The 23,071-nt window shown below is 45.9% G+C and overlaps 3 protein-coding genes across 4 annotated transcripts in view; 2 read left to right on the top strand and 1 right to left on the bottom strand.

Annotated features, from left to right (window-relative positions):
- Positions 1–226: 226 nt before the first annotated feature.
- The window catches only part of LOC126562971 (eukaryotic translation initiation factor 4E1), a 436,138-nt gene continuing 413,293 nt past the window's right edge, over positions 227–23,071 (bottom strand). Inside the window, exon 5 of the mRNA XM_050219579.1 lies at positions 227–237. The gene's annotated coding sequence lies outside the window, so the exon portion shown is untranslated. The remainder of the gene's footprint in view (positions 238–23,071) is intronic.
- The window catches only part of LOC126561295 (supervillin), a 137,323-nt gene continuing 116,491 nt past the window's right edge, over positions 2,240–23,071 (top strand). For both annotated transcript variants that reach the window (XM_050217339.1, XM_050217340.1), the window contains exons 1-2: positions 2,240–2,301; positions 5,453–9,746. In XM_050217339.1, coding sequence (XP_050073296.1) covers positions 2,272–2,301; positions 5,453–9,746 — 4,324 coding nt within the window. In that variant the 5' untranslated portion in view covers positions 2,240–2,271. The remainder of the gene's footprint in view (positions 2,302–5,452; positions 9,747–23,071) is intronic.
- Positions 13,401–13,892, top strand: LOC126563181 (NPC intracellular cholesterol transporter 2-like). Its single transcript, XM_050219807.1, has one exon. It carries the CDS (start codon positions 13,401–13,403, stop codon positions 13,890–13,892), a length of 492 nt encoding a protein of 163 aa, XP_050075764.1.

Here is a 23,071-nt window from a genome sequence, read left to right on the forward strand (position 1 = left end):
CGATCTGTGCATGTGCCGAGAAAAAACTTAATAACCATCCATCGGAAGCCGGGATTGCCGGTCGTACTTCGTCAACTCCCATTTGAACACTTATGTCCGTGGTTCGCGGTCGCAAATAATTGTGGGCTTCCTTCGACCTCGCGCCAAGTGAAAGTTTCCCTTTCACACGGCAAACGGCCCTTTGACACAGGGTGGGCGAAACTGATTTTCCCTCTGCTAGCCGAAAGGGACACACTGCTGGTAGCAGCAATTTGCATTTGTTAGTTCGTCTCACTGCTGCCATATACGTCATAAGGGACAAATGCGAGATGTGCTTTCCGCGACAACAGATGGTACGGTGAGGGTTTCGAGTTTCCTTCCATCCTAGCGGACCACCGGCGGATGATCTGAAGCGATGAAATGGCAGATTTTTGTTTTTGCTAGAAAGCAAAACCATACACACCAGCACGATTATGGCCACCGGTAGTGCTCATGGATGGAGGAAGCACGCGCGCAGTTCACGTTGGAGCTATTTTTACTCAACCGCTTCGCAAAAGAACAATCGTGTGGTCTGTGTTCTGTGGTTCGAGAATTGAAAGCGCACTCCGTCCGGTTGCATAATTGAACGGAGAGGGGATCGGGCTGTTCGCATGGAAAAGCAAACATAATTTTTGCCATGCTCTCTTGTCTCGGCACATTAGCGCGTACCCGATCCCGTACTCCGATTCGATGCAATCGGTTTGGTTTGATCTTTGAAGTATCCCAAAGTAGGTCGGTTTTTACAAACCACGGATTCTGGGGTAATTATACGGGATGATCATCTTGAAAAGCTAGTAGCTAGTAGTGTAGACTATGCCTGCACGACATACGGCTCATTGGCTGGGCGATCGTATCATTTGGAAACTTGCTAGAGTGCGAGTTTGGAGCGAATTAACGAACCAGCGGCCAGCGCATCTTGCTCGAAATTCAGATCTCGGCTCGACTCTCACTTTCAGCCGAGGGCAGGCAGGAAGGAAGCATTAAGGTTGCGAGGTAAATATCAGTAGAAGACCTGGGACCTGGGTATTTATTTTCTCACATCTGGCCAGCGATGGATGTTGCGGGTAAGTTACTTGATGGAGGTAGCGATCGATACAACCTCAGAACCGTTGCCGGAGATGAGTTGTCGGAGTTGGAATGTTTCCTCGACCTAAATTCAGCGCAGCGTTTCCAGAGGCCAGCAAGAATCATCTTTCGAGGAAAAGAATTAATGTTTGTTTGTAACGCCCCGTTTACAATGCGTATGTCTTTGTCTTTGTGGTCAGTCATGCGACTTCCGTACCATCTGGTAGAAATCGGCGGTAAATAAACATTGCATCCACGTCCGACACAGGGATACATCTTGTGCTGTGTGCCTTTTTTTTCTTTTGCTTCCCGCCTGGTACCGAGGTGCATGAATCTTGGCGTAGCATCTGTCCATACAGAACCGTCGCCGTTGAAAACGTTGAACTCGGCTCGGAGCTCTAAACCCTACTACACACACGTTCCGGTTGTCGCAGCCAAACCAATTCGGTAGGGCAGCTTCCGATCTTCCCATGCTTGGGGGGGAGCTATTTTTAATGAACTGCTAATGTAAATAAACGGAAGGCTAGGTCTGTCGCACGGGTGTTGCAGGGTGCTCTTCTTTGTTGTTCTATTTTGGGGAGCGCTCATACACAATCGCAGGATAACGCACCCTCTCTCTCACACATACTAGCACTGACTGACTGCACAATAATGGAGATATTGTGAAGCGATTATGAGGTTTGAATGGTTCGATGTCAACTAAGCGTCCTTCGCGTAGCAAAGTGGTTGTCGCTGCTGTCAAACTTTCCCCTTACGCGCGTGCACGAAAGTATGCAAATTTGCGTATCCACTAATCGAAGTAGCCGAAACGGTGCGTCTCACACGGAGGATGCGCAGATAGCGTTAGTTACGTCGCGTATTCGCAACCACTAACAGCGGTCAGCAACGCACACGCAGATGGCGCGAGCGCGCGCGCGTGCTGATACATCGGTGGTAGTATGCACAGTATGCCCAGCGTTTAGTGCCAATTGGTCGTGTGAGCGCGCCCGTGTATACATGCGTGAATCTGCGGACATCGGGATGTGTGTTTAGTAGCCATTTGTAGTTCACCCGCGCCGGTCTGCACACAGTCATTACAGTTGGTCGGTCGATGGTAACATGTGATTTGTTGGTCCTGTGATATTTGAGAGTGTTTGGGCACAAGTGCGTGATCAGTTTGGCGGAAGTCACTACCAGCGCTGCGGGAAGATGTCGAATCAAGCATTTGTTTTATTTCAAGTAAGATCAACTGCAACGTAAAATGCGATGATTTTTGGAGTGTATAAAGGATGGGACCCGTACCGATCGTATTAAGAGTGTTTGTGTGTTAAAAAGTTTACTGTTAAAAATTACTGTTCCTTCAGCTGTCATCACGTTTCTGAGATTCATTGAGCTGCATCTCCTGCTGCTGGTGATGTTCTGTACTATCGATCTCCAAACAGTGGATCGAGTAAACGGCCACGGATGGTGGATGAGCTAGTGTCGTGTCCTTTTATTCCACACCTCGCCCATCATACGTGATCCACACCCGCACAGACTATTCCCACGCACGTAATCGTCTCTAAATAGATCTAACCAAATTGTTGCTTTGGTGTGCGATCGTTCGTACCGAACCAAAATCTCGACCAAGACGCGGCGGTGGCGACTCAATTTTCAAGGTTTCAAGGCCCTCCCCTACCTTGGGTGATGTGAAAAGTGTCAGCAACAGATGATAGTGTGCGGCCTATGAATCAGAAACATTTTTGCCTTTCGTTTGCACAGTTTTGGCGATGCATCCCCGGGTGACGTTTTTCCCCATTTGCTGTGAGTGGACATTAGTGGCTTGCTGACACGCTTGCGAAAATGACACCGTACGATCGGGCATGCATTCCTAGCATGCGGGAAGGAAACTGGTCGAAAAGTTGTAAACGTATACAAGAACGCGGTTGCAGATTGTTTAACGGGCGGAGACGGGTGCTTGCGTCACTCGATCACCAGGGCGGTACTTGCGATGCGCCTTGGTCCAATTTCTGACGTTTCGTTTGGCAATGTCGGCCCGTAACTCCAACGCAAAACGTAATAATTATGATCATCGGGCTGACATTGACACGTACCGACGGGATGCGTCATGCGTAACGGGCCGACAGTGACCTACGCATGGCCGATGGGGAAATCGTGCACAAAACTTGAATCGTGCCCTTCCACGGCAAGGGAGCAGCTTCCAGGAGAATAACAAACCAGCTCCCAGCTCCCTTAGAATCATGACCCCATCCCATCCGTTGATCCTCGCACGGTGACACTCGCTGGAAGGGCGTTACAAGTACTCACTCGGTTACGAGAAGCAACAAAAAAAAAAAAAAAAAACCACAACAGACTCCAAAAATTTAAATGGAGTACACCGCACTCGTGCGTCACGTTGAGTGATCGTACGCGTACCCCGTTATTATTCCTTACTTTTACCTTATCAAGTCGGTCCCCAGTGCCAAACAGTAACCCGCACTTGAGGGTTTGTTTTCTTTTCGGGGTCGAGTGTCTTCAAGGGATGGTATCCGAAACTCTTGTTCTCCGGGTCCAACTGCTGGTCCAACTGCCCCCAAGGGTGAAGGATAATTTAAGCAATTGCCATTTCAAGTAACTCTCCCCATCCACTCCGGGGGTTGTGTTTTGCGCAAGCGTCCCAAGCGTACGCAGGAGGGAGCCATACTTGAGTGTGGAGTGATGCCGGTTTGGATCACTTACCAAATTGTTTCGGGAAACAGGGGGGTGGGCGATAAGATGGTTGGTGGAGTTGTTCGAAAGATCGAAAACGCCGAAATTTAACCTCGATGATCCGACCGCTTGACTGCATTTCTTAAGGCTGCTGCTCTTAATGCTCTGTCGACGCAGCTCACATTACCGGCAGCATTCACCATTTGACAGTGCCCGGTTTGTTCCGGATTGATTTTATTTTTGTTTTTGTTTTCGGAGGGAAACAATCGTTACGCTACTTAACACACTAATGCCACAGGAGCCTTTGCCGGGTGTTTGTAGAACTGTTTTAAATATTGGCGAGAAAAGAGCCAAGGTGAATGTGTTCGTTATCGTTTGTTAACAGATTGTAAAACACGAAATTATCGTACAGCTAAATGCTTACAATGTGTAGAAAGTGGCTCAATCTATAAGCGCTAAATTGCATATATTCAGGCGCTAGTCTTTAGGTTGCGTAAAACGATGAGTTTAAAGTCGTACAAAGAGAAACCCGCTAATTGTCCGTATTTCGTACGAGGTCTGCCCAAAATTAACCGATCAGGATGATCTGCAGTAAACCTGTCGTCCATTTAGATCATCCATTTCCTGATATAACGAAGATATACGCGAATATCTTCGTTTGCTAGTGTCAAGATACTTTTTGCTCGTCCATTTTCTTATCCAACCGTTTGTGTTTGTGTCTGCTTGAACGTTTCATCCTTTTCGTGGGAGTAGGCTCGTGTTGTATGATGACGCGTTGGGACATACGCTCCTGCCCTTAATCATCAACCCAGCCAACCGATTGGCGTGCCGCGTGCGATAAAAATAGTTCGCCACTCCGAAATGACGACTCACACCAGACCTCGGCCCGGCGAAATGTGCACACTGCGAAGAGGCAAAATCAAAACAATTTCGTCCGCCAGGTCCGGCTGGTTGTTTGGAAAAAGAACATCAATCCCGTGGATGGATGAAAATGGCCACAGTCTTCTTCTTGTTTTATCTGTTAGTGGCCGTACTGAGATCGTAGCCAAATGGCTGGCAATTAATTGTGCCCGGAATGCGTAAACGGTTTGTGTTGCGTTTGCTGTTTACAGCGTGGCTCAACAGCGGCGGAGCGGATGGAAGTGGTCGATTGAATGGAGCATTTTCCGGTGATTCAATTGTTGTCCGAGTACGGGTATCGATTCGGCTTGAGGGTTGTGGTCCATTACCTAATCTCTTGATAGACGTGTAGTGTGTTTGCTTGGTTGTTAGGAAAGATACAAACCATAAGACCGCAACCCTTCATGATAGGACGTTGCGTTAGATGCGTCTAAGTTTGCCATAAGGTCCGATAGGGTCGTGAAGCAGGTGAAAGCTTAAATGCGTCTTTAAATGGCTGTAGTTAGCAATGGTCGCTTTGGACCTGAATTGGCAAGAAACGATAACGATTGAGCGAAACGAAATCGAACGTTTAAGTAACTGGTTGTCTGGGTATGGGAAAAAATCAATCGAACAGTCTCTTGGAGGATGGTTTACGGTGAACTTATTTTTAGATTCCCATTCGAGCTTGGAGCGGGAGTGGGCCTCACAGCAATACGATATGTACACAATCAGCCTCCCAGTCCAGTTTCATTCCTTTCCATAAAAAATCATTTAAGACTGTTTATTTTATACCGTGTGTTCTCCTCTTTCTCCTCTGCAGACTGTTCAGACGGCATCCCCGTGGAGGCCACAGTTACCGCTGCCAAAGGACATAACGGCTCATGTGCAGCAGCAGCAGAAACAGCAAGCCATGGAGAAGGCAACGCCAACGTCACACAAATCAAAGGACGGCAAGGACAAGAAATGGTCCCTAGGCAGTCTGTTTCGCAAGAAGAAGAAGGACATTGAGACGGACTCGAGCTCGGAGGAGGACCGGAAGGCGGGCTTCGTGCCGGTTAAGAGTCAGAGCACGCTAAATGGCAAAAGGAAGAAACGATCGAGCCGGGTCGTAGGTGCGGGTTTCGATCACATCGTTATTAGTCCTCCGCATCAGCAACATCAGCAGCACAACGTTTCATCACACCATCAGCTACATCCGCAGCAATCGCACCAGAATCAGTATGGATTCCGGGAAAGTGACTCGATTAACTCAATGGATAGGTATCCTGCCTCGAACGGATCGCTTGATCGACGTGGGCGCAAGACAGACCGAGCGAGCAAACACTCGAAGGAGCGTCAGTCGTCAAGCGATGAAGAATCACACCGATCTTCGTCGATGTCGCGCTTCCGAAGTGACGACAGTTTGGGCAACCACAGTGCCGGTTCGCACCGCAAATCTCGTACGGCACGCACCGAGCGTTACCTAAAGCGAATGTCGCGAGACGATGGTGGAAGTCCACAAGGTGGTGCGGTTGTACCAGGGCCGGCTGTTAGTCGGTGGCATACACAACCAATTTCGCCGAGCATGGTGCACGCCGGAAGTGTCCAGTCGATGGATGTCAACTACCGGCGGCATCCGCACCATCACCATACGCATCATCAGCATCTTCCGCATCATCAGCCGGCAGCTCACATGAACCTGCGCAACTCCTCCAGTCTCACCAATGTTCCGCATCACGTTTACCAATCGAATTCACCGAGTTATGCACACCAAATGAGCGGTGCGGTACAATCCCACGGCACTAACCCACAGGCTGTTACTTACGAAAACAGTTTCTACATCCAGAGCAAGGCAAGCTCGATGCGTGACGCTATACGTAGTCCACCGCCGATTCCACCGCGTGATCCACAGCGAAGGCTTACGATAGGTCACACCAACGAAGCACGACCCGTGTCGTATGCGTTCGATCGTTACCATCAAGTTGCTGGTGCGGGTAGTGTCTGGCAATCGAATGGAAAGTGCAACAGTGAGGATCGTCTCTGGGGTGCAGCTATGCAGCCTGTACAGCGTACTCCACCCTGCGCGGGATTATCCAGTTCACACACGGTGACACCACCACGGGCTACTTCTGTGCAGCCAGCAGAGGTTCAGCAGCAGCAGCAACAGCAGCACCGACAGCGTTACATATCGCGACAGCAGCAACCACCTGTGAACACCATTCAGCCGCCAAGTACGCCACCTTCTAGTGTTGCTTACCATCATCATCAGCATCATCAGCATCAGCAGCAGCAACAACAGCAACAGGGCTACCATGCAACACTACCCGTAACACCTCCACAACACTCGGTAGAGTATCGCTACCTTACGGATGTAACGCCTCGATCACGCAAACCAATCCAGATACAAGATCGTACGTTCGAACCGTACGAACCGAAGCTACCCGAACCCGTACCGACGGGAAGTGAATCTTCACTTGCGTACACTAGCACACCGACCCCAACCGGTGGGATTGGCCGTGTTGGATCCTCGTCCCGCTCTCTGCGTGCAGACAGTTCCGATTCCGTCGGTGGAGGTGGATCGCGCACTCCGCAACAGTCAGCTTCCGCTTTTTGGCGTCGAATCGAGGAGGAACAACAGAACGGTTCCCAGACACGTCGAGGCCGTGCCACGGAACGACGACCAGGTGTAGCCGGAACAGCAGTTTCTTCGCGCTCCGTGTCCACCTCGCGAGCACTGGAGATAATGAACCTCCGCAATCAGGAGCTGACGCGAGAGCTCGACAGTTTGTTGGACGATAAGCAGGCGAAGAATGCGGAGGGTGAGACGGAGAACATTATCAGTGGACGGTTGTACCTTCGGCAGACAGCGGAGAATCCAAGCAAGGCAAAATCAAACGAAAAGTTGTATGAGGTCAAGATGAAAACAGCTCCAGAGTCGAATGGGCCCAACAAGTACGAAGAACATGTGGCAAAAACGGTTGCCCAAGGTGCTGCCCAGCCTCATGGTTCGCATGGATATCGACGATACGGTGAAGATCACCACCATCAGCAGCACCAGCATCATCATCACCATCATCATCATCATAAGCATCAACACCAGCACCAACAACCACCAGCTCCACCGATGCGTACTATTTCCAAGAGAAACTCTTGTTCGGAGGAAGAACTAGCTCGCAAGCGTAAATCGGCGAACCTAGAGGAGGCAATCAACGAGCTGGAAGCGATCTACAAGAGCCTCAAGTTGAGTGATGAGGATCTGTTGGAGCGGGCCGAACGACGTGATCTTCCCACACCGACCGGATTCAGTCAACGATCGCGTCACTATCGCTATGACGCAGAAGCTGAGGAGGAGCGTGCAAAGGCAGAGCCGGATCTTCAACTAGACGATCTTAGCTATCGCAGTATCAAACGCGCGAATAGCTCAATCAAAGCACCAGACACACAACCACCATTTGGGATTCCTGTTGGACCGATTCCACCGTCCCCAAGCACGGACTATCTGACAGTGCAGGCCCCTGTTAAGCAGACCAAACCACGCTTCCAACCACAACGATCCCCGGATCTAGTTGCAGATGACCTTGCTTTCCGACAGCTGCGTAAAGATAAAGATCTGCTGGCTTGTATCGATCGTGCTAGCGTACGACACCAGCCAACGCAAAGCGGCAACACTAGCAGCGGGTCGGATGATTCGCGTCACAAACGATCCACCGGATCATTGTCCTCAAATATCTACAGCCAGATACAGCGCGATGCGGCCAAACCGTCCGGAGGTAACCTGGAGGACTACTACAAAATTGAGCTGTACGCAAAGAGTCTACGGGAAGCCACGACGCACGGTCGGGAGATCGCTCCAAAACCGAAAGACGCTTCACCAACGAAAGAGAAGCTGGTTACAGTACGACCGAAGAGTGGAACGACTCCACCGAAAGAGAATCGCGGCGCAGTATTCAATCTGCCATCGACGCTGAAATCGAGCACTTCGGGTAGTCCCCCAAAGAGTCCCGGCGTGACAGAGGGAAGTAGTACGGCATCAACACCAACACCCCGGCCCAGATCTGGCACTGAACCCGTAATCGTAGGCGCCAAGCATAAGGCCGAATTTGAGGAGATCTTGAATGCGATCGCACTGGAAGCACAATCTACAAGCGAGAAGCTGGGAGCGGATTTGGCCGAGCTTCGCAAGGAAACACAATCCGTATCGAGTGGTACAAGCCCGGAAGTGAAGACGGCAGGAACTCGCACCATTTCCAAGACGATTGCTCCAACTAACAAAGCTTCCGTTCCGATTGTTGCTACTGCTATAGTACCGGCAAAGCAACAGCTAAGTACTACACCGAAGGAGATTGACGAGGTTGCTGAAGCGGCCAAATACTGCGAGCGGATGTTGCGTGATGTTATAGAAGAAACGCCCAAGAAGGAGAAGAACGCGGTTGCTGCTGTTGTTACTGTGGAATCGAATGTTCAGCAGAACGAAGAACGAGCAAGTTCAGTTGAGCAAGTAGTCACGAAGGTAGTTTCCAAAGAGCAGCCTATGATTGTAGAACCACCCGTAACGAACGAGACCTTAGTGTTGGATGGTCTGATTCAGCAGCTGACACCGGCAGGAAGCTTCGAGGCTCTCAGCAAACGCTGCCAGGAGCAGCTAAGTGAGCTGGAAGCTGAAGATGATCAGCGTGATGAGCGTGTCAGGTCATCGATCGAGCGTGACTACGACAATCTGGTCGAGAGCATCAAACCGTTCGAGTCGGACACGGACAAAAAGTCCACCGAGGAAGAGATCGACCTGATCATGAAGGAGTGCGGTATCGAGCTAGAAACTAACGCAACCCAGAAGATGCCCGCCAGCTCTCAAACTGAGCTTAGTGATCGTGTCTCGGAACCGAAATCCTCCAGCGAAACCGATCCTTTTCCGAAGTCCTCCTCCCAGAGCGCCGGTGGTCCAAAGTCTATTGCGAGCGAAACACAACGTGGCCAGCGTGGCTCGAGTACGTCCCCGTCCAGTGAGGGAAGAACGAAACCGTCCCGTTCGCCACCGGTGTCATCCGTGCGGTTGACACCATCCGACACCGAATCGCAGTACAACTCGTCTGAAGAGCTTGCCATGATCTTCGGCATCAAGAGCCCAACACCGACAGGTAAGGAAGCATCCGATGCCGCCCGTGTATCGTTGCTTTCGTTGTCGTGTGCCAAACCCAACCCCTCCCAAGCTACCCCCAAACACCATCCCACCGAGACCGATGAGCATGATGGTGGGGATGGCGTGATCCTTTCCGTACCCGTACCCACTGCCCCTTTCCATAACCCTTCCCACCTTACCACTAGCACTGTGGCGAGTGTTTGCGTTGTTTCTGCTACTAATAGCATCGCTTGTAAGAATGTCACCATCAACACTTCCACCAACACCTTCACCGACACCACCAATATTACCCCTCCTTCTGACACGCAACCGCACGACACCACCGTTGAGACTGTTACGAGCCTGGAGGAAGAAGCATCGATTGCAAGCTTCTATCTGCGCAGCAGCTTCACCAATCATCTCCACCACAGTCTGGACACTATCCATGAAGATTTGGCCGAGGAGCTGGAAGAAACAACGGCGGCCGACGTTGACTCAACTACGACGGACTCGGGAAACGTTAGTTTGAACGACTTTGGGTCAGAGTTTGCGAGCGGTGGTGGTGCGATCGAGCGGAAGGTGACGTTTGTTAACGAGGTACAGATTGGACCTTGTGGGAATGGGTACTATCCGTTTCGCAGTGTGCTACAGATACCGGAGATCTTCATCGAGGACGTAAGTGGTCACGAGTCGTCGGAAGAGGAGGTACAACAGAATGAGCCTGTGGTGAGTGAATCGATCACCGATGATCCTCCAGTCGAAACGTTCGAAGAGTTGCAGCGATTGGACGAGGAACGGCGTCGTTTAGAAGCGGAGTTGCCAAGCTCGCTTGAGGATGTTGATGGTGATCGACCGATACGACATCGTGGATACGGTGAAAGCTCCCGTAGCAGTAGCAGCAGCAGCAACAGCTCAGTCGGCGGTGGTGTAACAAAGCGCAAAAGTAGCAGCAGTAGCTTAGTGCAACCGCAGCATGTTGTTCTTGCATGTACTTATGGCTTGGCTAATAGCAGCATTGACTATGTTACAGTTATCGCGATCATTATTGCCATTATAACACTGTTTGCACTCATGATACTTTAAGGGGACGATTAGAACAACAAAAAATTATAAAAGATTTCAGCATTCCACCGAACATGTGTCGTCAGGTCAGTTCTGTTCGGTCCCAAGCGTCAATCTGGTAGGAAGTCACCTGTGTCCTCGACGCAGTTTCCCTTTTTTGTTGAAGAACGAATCTCTTGCAAAACTTTCTTTGTTGATAGCGTCGTCGGGATGGGAAAGTTTTTGATCAATGAGGTTATGCATTCTTCAAGTGAAGGTTTACTGGTGTTCTAGAGCGCACCATTTGACTGGCCGGTCGTTTTAGTAGGATGGAGGATCGTACTCTATTCTCCACCGAAGCACTTGGTTTGTGTATATTAATGGGTTTAGCACTGCAAGGAACTGGGCACTAAGGCACCTTCACCACCTTTCACCCCTATATTCATTGCGAACTGTTCATCGTTCGAGCTAACTTTTTTCGATGTTTGTCGTGCCAGTGATGTTTTCTACGTTTTGTAACTAAAACAATCCTTGTTGTCGTATGAGTTCTTACATCTTGCCCTCTATTCTGCTCCTCTGCACGTACGATGTACTGTGTGGGTGTGTGCACGTGTTTGTAGCTGTGGAAGAGATGTCACAGGTACATCCGAGCACAACCGAAAGCAGCAGTATAGTGACCCTGCCGGGTAAACCATCGACCATTCCACTGATTTCCTGTCTCGGTGAGTCCAACCGGACGTCAGCTGCGAATGGTACTTCCATCGACGGTGAGGATGTCCGCGAAACAGAACCTACGCAGGCGGTTGTGGCGGTGAGAGCCAGCCGCAATCAGAACCGTGACTCTGGTGGTGCCCTGCAGAATCTTTGCTTCTGTTTAATCTAGACTGCAAGTGCGCGGCACATGTGGCACCGGTGGCAACAATTCCATAGAATCGTTAGATTCTAACACTGTATAGTTCGAGTCGATTCCGGGACTTGATTCGAAATGTTGTGTCCCTGTACGCTCGAAGTTCGAGACGTTATGTCTTAATGTGCCAATGAAACCGTTTATTGTTAATGTCTTGTGTGTAGGGAAGGTTTTCCAGTTGCATGTTTTGTACTCCAAACAAAAAAAAGTTTATTAAAGTAGCGAAAATGAAGAACTATACAGAAGAATGAATAAACTATGTCTACTACTTAAATAGCGGGAACCGTTCGCTTAGCTTTAGAAGTAGTCTAAAATAAATGCCTCCAAGACACGAATATTCACACCCACGACTTAAAAGTTCGCGATCGAGAGACACTTATCGTTCAACACATTTCCATGTTTCAATGTTTTCTCCTCTAGATCTGTAGCGCTTAAAAGCCGTCAGGGTATCGCTCCACTCCACTTTCAACATGTCTGCAAAACACACAAAGACACAGAAAGAAAAACAGAGCAAAACATTGATGCTGATTAGTCGATTGATCATATGAGACAACGGGTGAAACACACCAACACAGCGGACGACAGACGGATGAAAAATTAGAATATGTTTAAAAACTACGTACACGAGCACATGTAGCTTAAACGATCTAAACAACCCGACCGCATAGGACTAGCTAGTAGGAAGAGGAATGTTAACCAAGTGCCAGAGCTAGGTACATAGTTAGGAGCACTGTTGTAGATGATTCATGAGCGTAATGCCAAGGTGTCCAAGAGAGTCTTAACAGCAGTAGCAACGGCGCAGTCACAACGAATGCCGGAACCTTTGGGGCTGCGATACGTTTGCACAGCTATTTTAATCGCAACAAAACCATGGATTCGGTTGTTTATTGTTTATTAATAGCAAAACCAACATAACGAATCAACACAACACCTCTCGGAGCAGCGGCAGCGGTATCCGAAAATTCTGTAATAAATCTGTAAATTCCTTCGCTTGTTAAGTGATAGCTTGTACGTTTGCTGTAAGTAGTTTAGCCACTAGTACCGCGCTGTCAAACTGGGTTTGAGGTTAGGGATGCTGCTAGGCCACAACCCCATCCATAGATATCGCTTCGTCCGCACGAGGAAGAAGGAAAAAGCAATGCGCAGAACATGTTGTACACACCACACAGAGCTAGATTGCATGTTTTTTTTATAAAATGATATATTTACACTCTTATTTGTTGTTGATTCGCTTGTAGAAATAAAAGTCGTCTAAAATTCACAGTATGATCTATCTTTGCGTTTGGTTTGTTTGGAGTCTTCTCCCGGGGTAGCAGACATATTGAATGCTCCCCTTTTCGTCAGTCCCACCGTTGGCTTCTGTTTCCATGAGATGTTTGTATAATTTATGGTCCAACCGATTGCACTGCAGGAATAATCGTATCAGTTGGCAATGATCGCATCCCTCCATAAATCCCGCACCGGGGCTTGGATTTTGATAAATATTGAAGAAACAAAAATAAAACTCAACCCTCGCTTATCACCGGCTGCATGGAAAATTTGAAACACCTGGCCAATATCGCACCCAGACGGTGTCTGACTCAAGGTGGGGTGGCCTTTTTACAGGTGCATCGGACGATAAAGATTCTCCCCGCGAGGCCACTATAAAAAGGCTTCCCACGGTACCGTGTCCAACTCAAACGGAACGTTGTGTGGAGCAAGTAAGAAGCGAGGTACCATATCAGAATGGCCATCTTGAAACTGTCCAGTGTGTTTGGTGTGCTGGTGGTGCTGCTAGTAGCAACCACCACGGTAATGGGTGCCGGAGTTGCAACCCGTCCCTGTTCCGACGGACGTCCGACACCGAGCGAGGTGCGCGTTGAGGGCTGTACCGTTCCACCGTGTGATTTGGTGCGTGGATCGGACGCCATCATGGACATGGACTTTACGGCTCCATTTGCGGCGGATAATCTGCGCACGGAAGTGGTCGCAACGGCACTGGGCGTGACGGCCCCTTTCGAGCTTCCGGCGGACCGTGCAGCGGCGTGCAATTGGTTGCTGAACGCACAGTGCCCGGTCAGCGCTGGCGAGGACATTACATACCGTTTGAGTATGCCGGTGTTGCTGATCTACCCGCGCGTAAGCCTTACGGTGGAAATTAATCTGGTGGATGATGCTGGACAGTCGTTGGCTTGCTTTTTGCTTGATGCTCGTGTCGTTTCGGGCCGTGCAGCGTAAGGCGACGCAAAGCGACAGTTGTTTTAAATTTATTTTGGACTCTAAGCTAAAAGGTATTTGAATTTAAAAAAACATAATGTTCGAACAAACAAAGCAATGTTGCTGTACAGCGGGGTTTTTATTGTGCTTCAAGACCTTCTTCAAGGAAAGAAACGGAAAATCGATTTCAAATTTGCTGGAAAATGAACTTTGTGAAATGTTTCAAACGAAGTGTATGAAATATTTCATGGCTGCAGTAAAATTTGAAAACGAAAGTTTTCCGTTAACGTTACCGCAGGACGCCGCTGTACAAAAAAAAACAGAATTTCGGCAATTTACTTAATTCCTGAATTATACATTAAAACATGAAAATAAAAAAAAAAAAACACTAATTTCTTTATTGATTTTGAAGAAGATACTCATATAAAAAAGGTCACAACGCAAATTAAAAAAACATGAATCAAAGGAGTTTACCAATGAAAAATAGCAATATTTTAAATTATGTTTGAATATCCACTAATTTTAAATAAACTAAAACATATATTGTTGTAAAAGGAATTCCTTTTTTTTAATTTTAATTCTCAACTCACTGTATGTTATTCATTAATCAATAACATACGATGTTACGCACTCGTAGAAGAGACAAAAAAATTTAAAACACGGAACTGCATGAAGTCTGTGCGGTTTTGCCTAAACAACTGCACAAAGATTGGCGTTCTAGAACAATTTCGAACACATTTTCCAAAATCGTTTAGTTACATGCATACCAAATCGGTAATCATCCGCGTCGTGTTTTCAAGGACAGAAATACGGCTGGGTAAATACAGATGCAATTGGTTCGCTACATCCGTCTGACCGGAAAGTAGTGTATAAAAGCTGGCGTACGGGAAGGAACCGATCATCAGTTAGCTTTGTGACAATTTTTACCACACAAACCAATCTACCAATCACCATGAAGTTCGCCGTTGCTTTCGCATTGATCGCTCTGTTCACGATCACCCTGGCTCTGCCAATGCCCGAGGAATCCGCCACTGGTTCGAGCGATGATATCAGTGCCAAGCTCGAACTGAGCGCTGCCGACATTGCTAAGATCGAGGCTATCGTGGGCCGTGGATTCGACTGGAGGAAATGGTTGGGAATTGCTGCTCAGGTCGCTACCGCCATCGTGCAGAATGTTTAAAAATGAGTTGGTAATAATAAAGTGCTGTAACAAATTGTAAACTTTTGAGTCTGCAAATTTTTCGAACAAAATTGAAGGATGGTCGGTCCCATGGAGCGATGGAGGAACATGTGGTCTTCGCTTCACAGTACCACAGGTGGGCTGTTGATAAAGCTGTTGTCAATAGTTTCATGTGTTCAAACAGTATAGGAAAGTGTGTGTTACTGACGAAAATCCGATTACCGTCTGAATAAGCAAAGTTCCACAGTTCAGGGGAAAGGAAGTATATATATAAAATTTTGGTAAATGTATTTCATTCGGTAAATGTTTCTCACTCTCTTGCTTACAAATAATTACGAATCGCTGCTTGTAATGTCATAAGTCATCATCTTAACCCATTGATTGACTACGTTACTACATCCATCGATTTAACCTAATCATGGATTGCACTGTGCATTCGTCGGATATTTTGGATAGTGCAGCGTACTACTGACAACACTTTCATCACACTTCTTGCTACTTGCTTGTCAGATAAGTAAAACCTCTGCACGGTTCTTGATTCTCGTAACCGCTATCGTTCTGACGCTGTCCTCTACGAAAACCATATGCTGGCCGTTCTGGTTGGATATCACACCAATCTCAATATCACCTGGGCCTGTGCATTTGAACGAAATTTATAGGATGATCCTCCGGCGATGATATGACTAACCCGTCGGAGTTTGGCGGTTTCATTTCGTTGAACGATCGTAAGATCACAGCACAGCTCGTAGAGTTGGTCCTTGTAGTGGTTCCTCCATTGTATGTCCACACATACGGAGTCAAACAATCCTTCTGAGCGCCTTCTCGTGTATATAATTGCTAAGACAGCAAAGGTTCTTTTTAGTCCCAGCTTAGATGTCTCGTTCGTCACTCAGTATGCTGATCCTTTAGTGATCTGATTGCTAAGTAAAAGAGTAAAATCAAGTACAGGAAGCCAGAAATAGAAGCCTTAAACCTTTTAGGTTGTTAAAGTCAAATAAAAAGAAGAACAAGGCATGGTGGTATTCAGTTTCCCGTGTCGAAAAAGCAGTCTTTATCGGAACGTCATGGTGTTTGAATGCAGGGGGTCCGCTTCCATCCAGCCATCACGGCGACCACGAAGTTGTTCGCAATCCTAAGATTTATGTCACTTGAACTTTATATCCAACAGTCTACAACTTAACATCTAACAGTACAGTAATTGGGTACCTGGAAGCAATCTGACCAACAAGTGACAGAGTTATTCGGCGATACTACGTAGAAACATTTGCCTTATTCCCTCTGTTCGCAATCTCTCTGGCTACGCCACAGCCCGAGGAACCCAAAGCTGCTTCTAGCGATGGTACCAGCGCGTGTATTTTACTTAAGATAATAAATTTAGTGCTTGATTGTTTTCGCGAGCCGTTACGTAGTTAATGGCTGGTCCTTAAGAACCGTGTCGAAAGATCGTCAATAATTGTATGAGTGTAATTACAGATTGTATTGCATACTTTTAGGCGGTAAACATTCAGAACACGTTTAAAGTCTTGTGCAAGTGTGCAACAAGTGTTTAATTAATATATTTACATTCAATTTCTTACAGTATCAGTACTACAGTCACTATAATTGCTTGACATACGTTGTAAGTTATACAATTTATAAGGTCAATCAATTTACACTTCAATTACTCTACATCGATAATTTAAAAAGGTTACACTGCACCAACCTGTGTTTGCTTTTGTTTTCCGCATCTGCACAAATATGGAAAATTTAGTAAAACAATTTTTGAATATTTCCAAAAATTTTGAGAAACAAGAAGTAACCCAAGACAGGAACCATTCGGTCTGGGTAAATACAGTTGCATTGCTTTTTTTTCGTGTACTTATCTGACCAGATAGGATGTATAAAATCCATCCGCCGGTAGAAACCGCCCATCAGTGACAACGTCTCGTTAAATTAATTAACCAATCACCATGGGGTTCGCTGTCGTTTTCGCATTGTTCGCTCTGTTCACGATCACCCTGGCTATGCCACGGCCCGAGGAATCCGCTACTGGTTCTAGTGATGATACCAGCGCCAAGATCGAAGTTAGTACGTTCGATCTTGCTAATTTGGAAGCTGCTGTGGGTCGCAAAATCAACTAGGACAAAGTGTTCGAAGTTGTTATTGAAGTAATTACCACGATCCTTGAAAATGTTTCATAAAAGTTTTAAACAAATAAACAATTGAATAAAGAACATTAAGAGTTTCAAATGTTTAGTGTGTGAGAATGATCGGCACAATGTTGTACTAATTATTGGTCTTGTTTGTTGGACGCAGGGCCTGACCGTATAGAAAAATAATTTTAAACTTTTTCTTGGCTTTATGACCCTAAAGGTTACGCCGGTCATTGAATGACTTACTAGACTTGGATAGTCAGTTCACAGTACTGAGGAATATTCTAATCTGGATGGGATTTGAACGGCCGTGTACTGTGCAAACTATGTCTTGTTTGAAAATACATTTTCTATCATGGAGTAAATCTGAACACAGAGATCCACGTAGCCTGAGGTGGGGACCATCCCATGGGTACTGCCAGGTTTTTACTGACTAAACCGTCCATGAGCCTTCACTAAACGTTTTCAGGCTACTAGCTAGGGTATGTATGTACCTTCAGAAATGTAAGTACGAGTACCTCCCGAAGGAAAGGACTCGGCGACACGCTACGACTACTTGGTTTGGGTAGACTGGCGTTTTAGGCTTACAATCATCGCTGGCAACTGAAAGAGCTAATGACACCCTTCCAGTACTCAACGGTGATCTACTGCCTGCAGCGATAGCACGCTCCTCCATAGAAGTATCTTCTATCTTCCGCTGCAGTATAAAGCCGAAGTTATAGCTAATGAGACGGCTCCTCCGTCTGACATCTAGTAGAGCATCTGGACCGGTCTCAATACGTAACCCGCCCCTCTCGTTTCTTGTTCGCCTTTGTTGCAGGTGAGACAAGATCGATCCTATCATCTCGGCAAAGACGACCCAATTCAGTCGGCTGGTGCACATTCAATGCAGTTACGTTTTTCACGGTCACTAAATAGCCGACTTCTGTTTGAAATTACTTCAATGCAGGGGGTAACGATCAACAGTCTGAATTCCAATTTGAAGCATATTTTCATCCAATTATATGAACCATTTGGATCACACTGAAAATACACTGTTCTACTTCAGCGAAATGTGCTGCGCTTTGCATACAGCTAGGCGTTTCCAAACAAATTTCTCCATAAATTAAACTTTGGCCCTCGTGGATGGCGTAAAGGAGGGGTGGGAGATTGAGTTTTGAGGCAGGTTCTTGGATCTTCTCCTCCCATTACTTTACATCCATAATTCTTTTTTTTTGAAGAATATGATACTGCATCAAGTGTGTTTTGTTTCTTTTCTTATTATTTGCACAGAGATGGAATACTTCCCAAAGGTATTTCCAAACATTTCACACAAATGTAAATCAAGACCATACGTATTGCGTTTTTCAGCACAAGAAGGCTGCTGGGTAAACACAGTTGCCATTCTTTTTCATATGTATTCGTCTCCTCAGAGACGTAGTATAAAATTCATCCGTACGTGAAAACCGACCATCAGTGACGATACGTTTCAAAGCAATCCACCAATCACCATGAAGTTTGCCATCGCTTTCACGTTGATCGCTCTGTTCACGATCACACTGGCTATGCCGCGGCCTGAAGAGGCAGCTACCGCTTCTAACGATGGTGCCAGTGCTGGGATCGAAGTAAGTGCACCCGATCTAGCTATTCTGGAAACTGCTTTGGGTCGCAAATTAAATTGGAGGAAACTGTTGGCGCTTGTTGTTGAAGTAGTTAAAGGTCTTTAGTGAAAAATGAATGTTAATACGGTTGACGATAAGAAATTTACTTGAATAAACAAACAGTGGGATCATGTGCATTTCAAATTATAAAATTGTTTTGTCTTGTAATATTTATATATTTATGACACTGAAATGTCAAATTTAATTCTTAGTCTCTCCTGCACAACTTTGGTCCCGTGATTAAATATGGCTAGACATCAAGTTCATCATTTCTGTTGAGTAGTATTGTGGTTATGATTTTGCTATGAAAACTGCTAATTGCAGCTCCCATCACCGTGAAGTTAAGTATCGCTTTTGTCTCAATCGCGTTCAGCCTGGTGTACACAAAGGAACACCGCTGACTCTTCTGACGGTGATGTTATCACCTATGTATATTTAAAGTGAATCCAACCACTGGTGATATCGCAGACCTATAGGCTATAGGACGCAAAGTCTTCTGGAAGAAAAGGATGCGACTGTTTGGATAAAGTTCTTGTAATAATACTATACAAGATCGTCAATTTACTCAATTTACTGCAAATTTGGCAATAGCCTTCAACAAAACAGATCATGATTTGCAGTATTTCGAATTGAAGTGGGAGAGCTCTGGCTCAACAGTGCTGCACGTTTCCGGCAGCTGGAGTTACGTACCAGGGAATGTATAAATAGGGGGTAAACAGGATCCGAAGGCTCATGTGGTTACATTGAACGTACGTTGCTGTTTTATCATCCGGGGACCGAATCATCCGAAGATCGTCTAAAATTCGACTAATTCTTTGATAAATTTTTTTTCTTTTATCCGGGTTTAACTACCATGATAAAAGAAGTGATTAGTTTAAATTAACATGAAAAATGTTTGACCACAATAAAAACGCACTGTGCACCCTTAGTGATATGTATCGTGGTTTGCCTACATTTAGGCGTTTACAAAAAATCCAATGGTGGTTGTGGATCTTTCTCGACAATGTTCCGTGCAATATTTCATAGGCCAAAATAGCATAGAGCATGTTATTTTGGCCCGACAAAGTACCTATCGGGTCACCATATCGACGCTGTCTGTACAGGTTTATTTCCCTATCTTAGCATCTGCACAAAGATTGACATTCTGAAACATTTCCCGGTAAAATTTTGAATACATTTCAAACAGACAAGTCTAAACGACACGGCAGGAACTATTCGGATTGTCTTCTCAAGGACAGCAATACTGCTGGGTAAATACAGGTGCAAGCCGTGTTTTGGTACTCGTCTGTCCAGAGAGGATGTATAAAATCGGGCCGCCGGCAGAAACCGATCATTAGGTAACATTGTGACAGACCAAATCCAAATCACCAATCACCATGAAGAAGTTCGCCGTCGTTTTCGCGCTGATCGCACTGTTCGCGATCACCCTGGCTATGCCAATGCCCGAGGAAGCCGCTACCGGTTCTAGTGATGATACCAGCGCCAAGCTCGATGTAAATACGCTCGATCTTGCTTCTCTGGAGGCTGCGGTGGGTCGCAAAATCAACTGGGGCAAAGTGTTGGACGTTGCTGTGAAAATAATTAAAGTTATCGTTGAGAACGTGTAATAATTGGAAAAAATATACATTCAAACTTTCATAATTGTTGTGTGTCCTCTTTTTTTATTTTAATTTTTTATTGATGCTGTACCGGCTTGAAAGGTCCCTGCCAGAACGCATCTAGATTGCATACTACACATACTGTCACCAGCCACCACTAAAAAAGATAATAGTCTCTGTCCTTTCTACGAAGCAAAAAGTGGTTTGGAATAGGATTTGTTTACCGGTCCGGCCCGGGTGAAGAATTTCACAGCTATCACCACGGTTATCAGACCGCTCTTGACACAAACAGACACAAAAGCTTTTGTGCCTGTTAACATTCTAATGAGACTGTGTAGAAAGTCCTGTCCTTCCTACACGGATTCATTGCTCATAGAATCTGAATTCAAGGACATTAATATTTAATTATAATTATTTTATGCAATATCTAAGCAACAGGAAGTCGCTGCCTTTTTTTAATGAGAATTTCTAAATTTGTGCATTCTTGGGAATTAAGAAACGATTGGTGTTTAATTACTCAAAGTCTCTAAAAAACAAATTAACCAAGATGCCAACTTCTGAAAGATTGTCACAGGTTCGAACATCAATCTTCTTGGATGCATCTTCTTGGAACATGAATCTTCTGGTTCGAGCATGGAACCTTCAAAAACATGGAACTCAGGAAGGAAAAATAATCCTTGAAATCATGGTAATTCTTCTCTGACCTAGAGTTAACTGGATGCGTCTAGAAACGGTCGAGCAGATACACTGTTGGATTTTGTTGATCATGTAATAAACATTTTAGTGACGAATTTTATTTTTAAAAAATTATAACCCAACTACAAACAAAATTATTTAAATGAACTATTAATGAACGAAAATAAATATACTATAGCTTAATCGCAGATGTTTCTCATTGGTGACAATTTTTGAGTTCATTGCGTTAAATTTATTTCCTGAATTTATTCAAACATATGTACATTTGTGAGGTTTTAGTAAGAATATTTGTTATTATTAGATTTATTAGAAACTATCAGAGACTATTCTTATTTCCAAAACTCTGGAAGCAGAATACCAAGAATTCGCACCGTACCACCGACCAACTTCCCCCAAAACGTTTTTCTTGCCATAACCTCAACTGCTGCTGACTCCTCCGGGATAGGCTTTTCTTCCGCGGTGGACGCGGTATTGGCATCGTCCTTGGGAGCAGCGGCAGCTGATTCCTCTGGATAAGCGTGCGACACGACGATCACCGCGAACAGAGCGATCAGGACGAAGGCGAATGTGTACTTCATGTTGGCTCAAAAGCTGGCTTCTGCAATGCAACTTAATAGACACTTAATTCTACTTGAATCTTTTATACGGCGCTTGCTCTTTCTCTCACATGAAGTGGTTCAATATCTACAAGCTCTCTTTATTCTGTTTGCACAGCGGCAAAATTCTGCGACGATCTTCAAACCAACATTGCGGAAATGTGTTTTTGTTGGTAATGGTTTTTTTTTCAAATGATACACGGAACCTCTAAACAATACAAATCCGTCGACGTGTTGGAAATAACAACCGAACATGCGTTGTGTTTGCACAAGTTGCAATACGTTCTACACAGGAAAATACGGTACTCGAAGCGTAAGGCGCGATTTGTAAGCGATACTGTCTGCGAAACATGCAGACAATAAATAAATATGCTGAGAATATTTTTATCCAGGCAATAAGCTACGGATGAGTATGGAACGTTACCATTCTTACAGTTCCTATTTATGTTAAGCAAACAATCGTGTATTATGAAACATCCACCTTCCTACCGCGTGCCAGCCTCTAGAAATATGGCACCAAAAACGCTAATGACGCATAACGACAAAGGCAAGGCTAATTTTTCGCACGTGTTTGCAGCTATTACCGAGATACACTTGTGTAAACCACAACCTCGACTGTGCTAAAGTCAACTCTGCAAACATTCGCTAGTTTAAAAGCCGGTACGAAAATCACAGTTTCATCAAGTAGTAATACAGAAGCCAACCAAACACACCAACATGAAGTACACATGCGCCTTCGTCCTGATCGCTCTGTTCGCGGTGATCGCCGTATCGCACGCTTATCCTCAGGAATCAGCCGCTGCTGCTCCCAAGGATGATGCCAGTGCCCAGACCACCATGGAAGTACAGCTTACCCCGGAGGAGGCCGCAGCAGTCGAGGCTATGGGAGGCCGTAAGTTCTGGAAGAAATTGCTGCGTGTTGCTCTGAATGTTGGAGCGAAGTTGATTCTTGGATGATAAATAAAATAATCATTTTAACTTCAATTTCACGTCTTAATTTATTAACCTATTTGTGGCTTTTTATTTATCATGACTTGTTTGAAGAAGAGTCGATCGAAACGTTAAAGTACAAATCGATTCTGGCGCTATTAGACAGGCGCGGCTAAGGACAGATAAAACACCGCAAACAGGGAAAGTACCTACGGAGTCACCTACGGAGAAAGAAAGAAATTTTTATGGCAAAATTAATCATCGGGGATTTTTTTTTGTTTTAGCTTCTATTACGGCCTCCACCCGTCTCCGGAACCGGGAACAAGCCCTGGCGACAGTTTCGCGTGGTAGGGTCGCGAAAACGAACCTGAGCTTCGCCTTGGTATTGCTGGAGGTTCTGTTGGTGTCCTGTTTCACCGCGCCCCACA

This window comes from Anopheles maculipalpis, chromosome 3RL, assembly GCF_943734695.1.
Source record: "Anopheles maculipalpis chromosome 3RL, idAnoMacuDA_375_x, whole genome shotgun sequence".
NCBI lineage: Eukaryota > Metazoa > Arthropoda > Insecta > Diptera > Culicidae > Anopheles > Anopheles maculipalpis.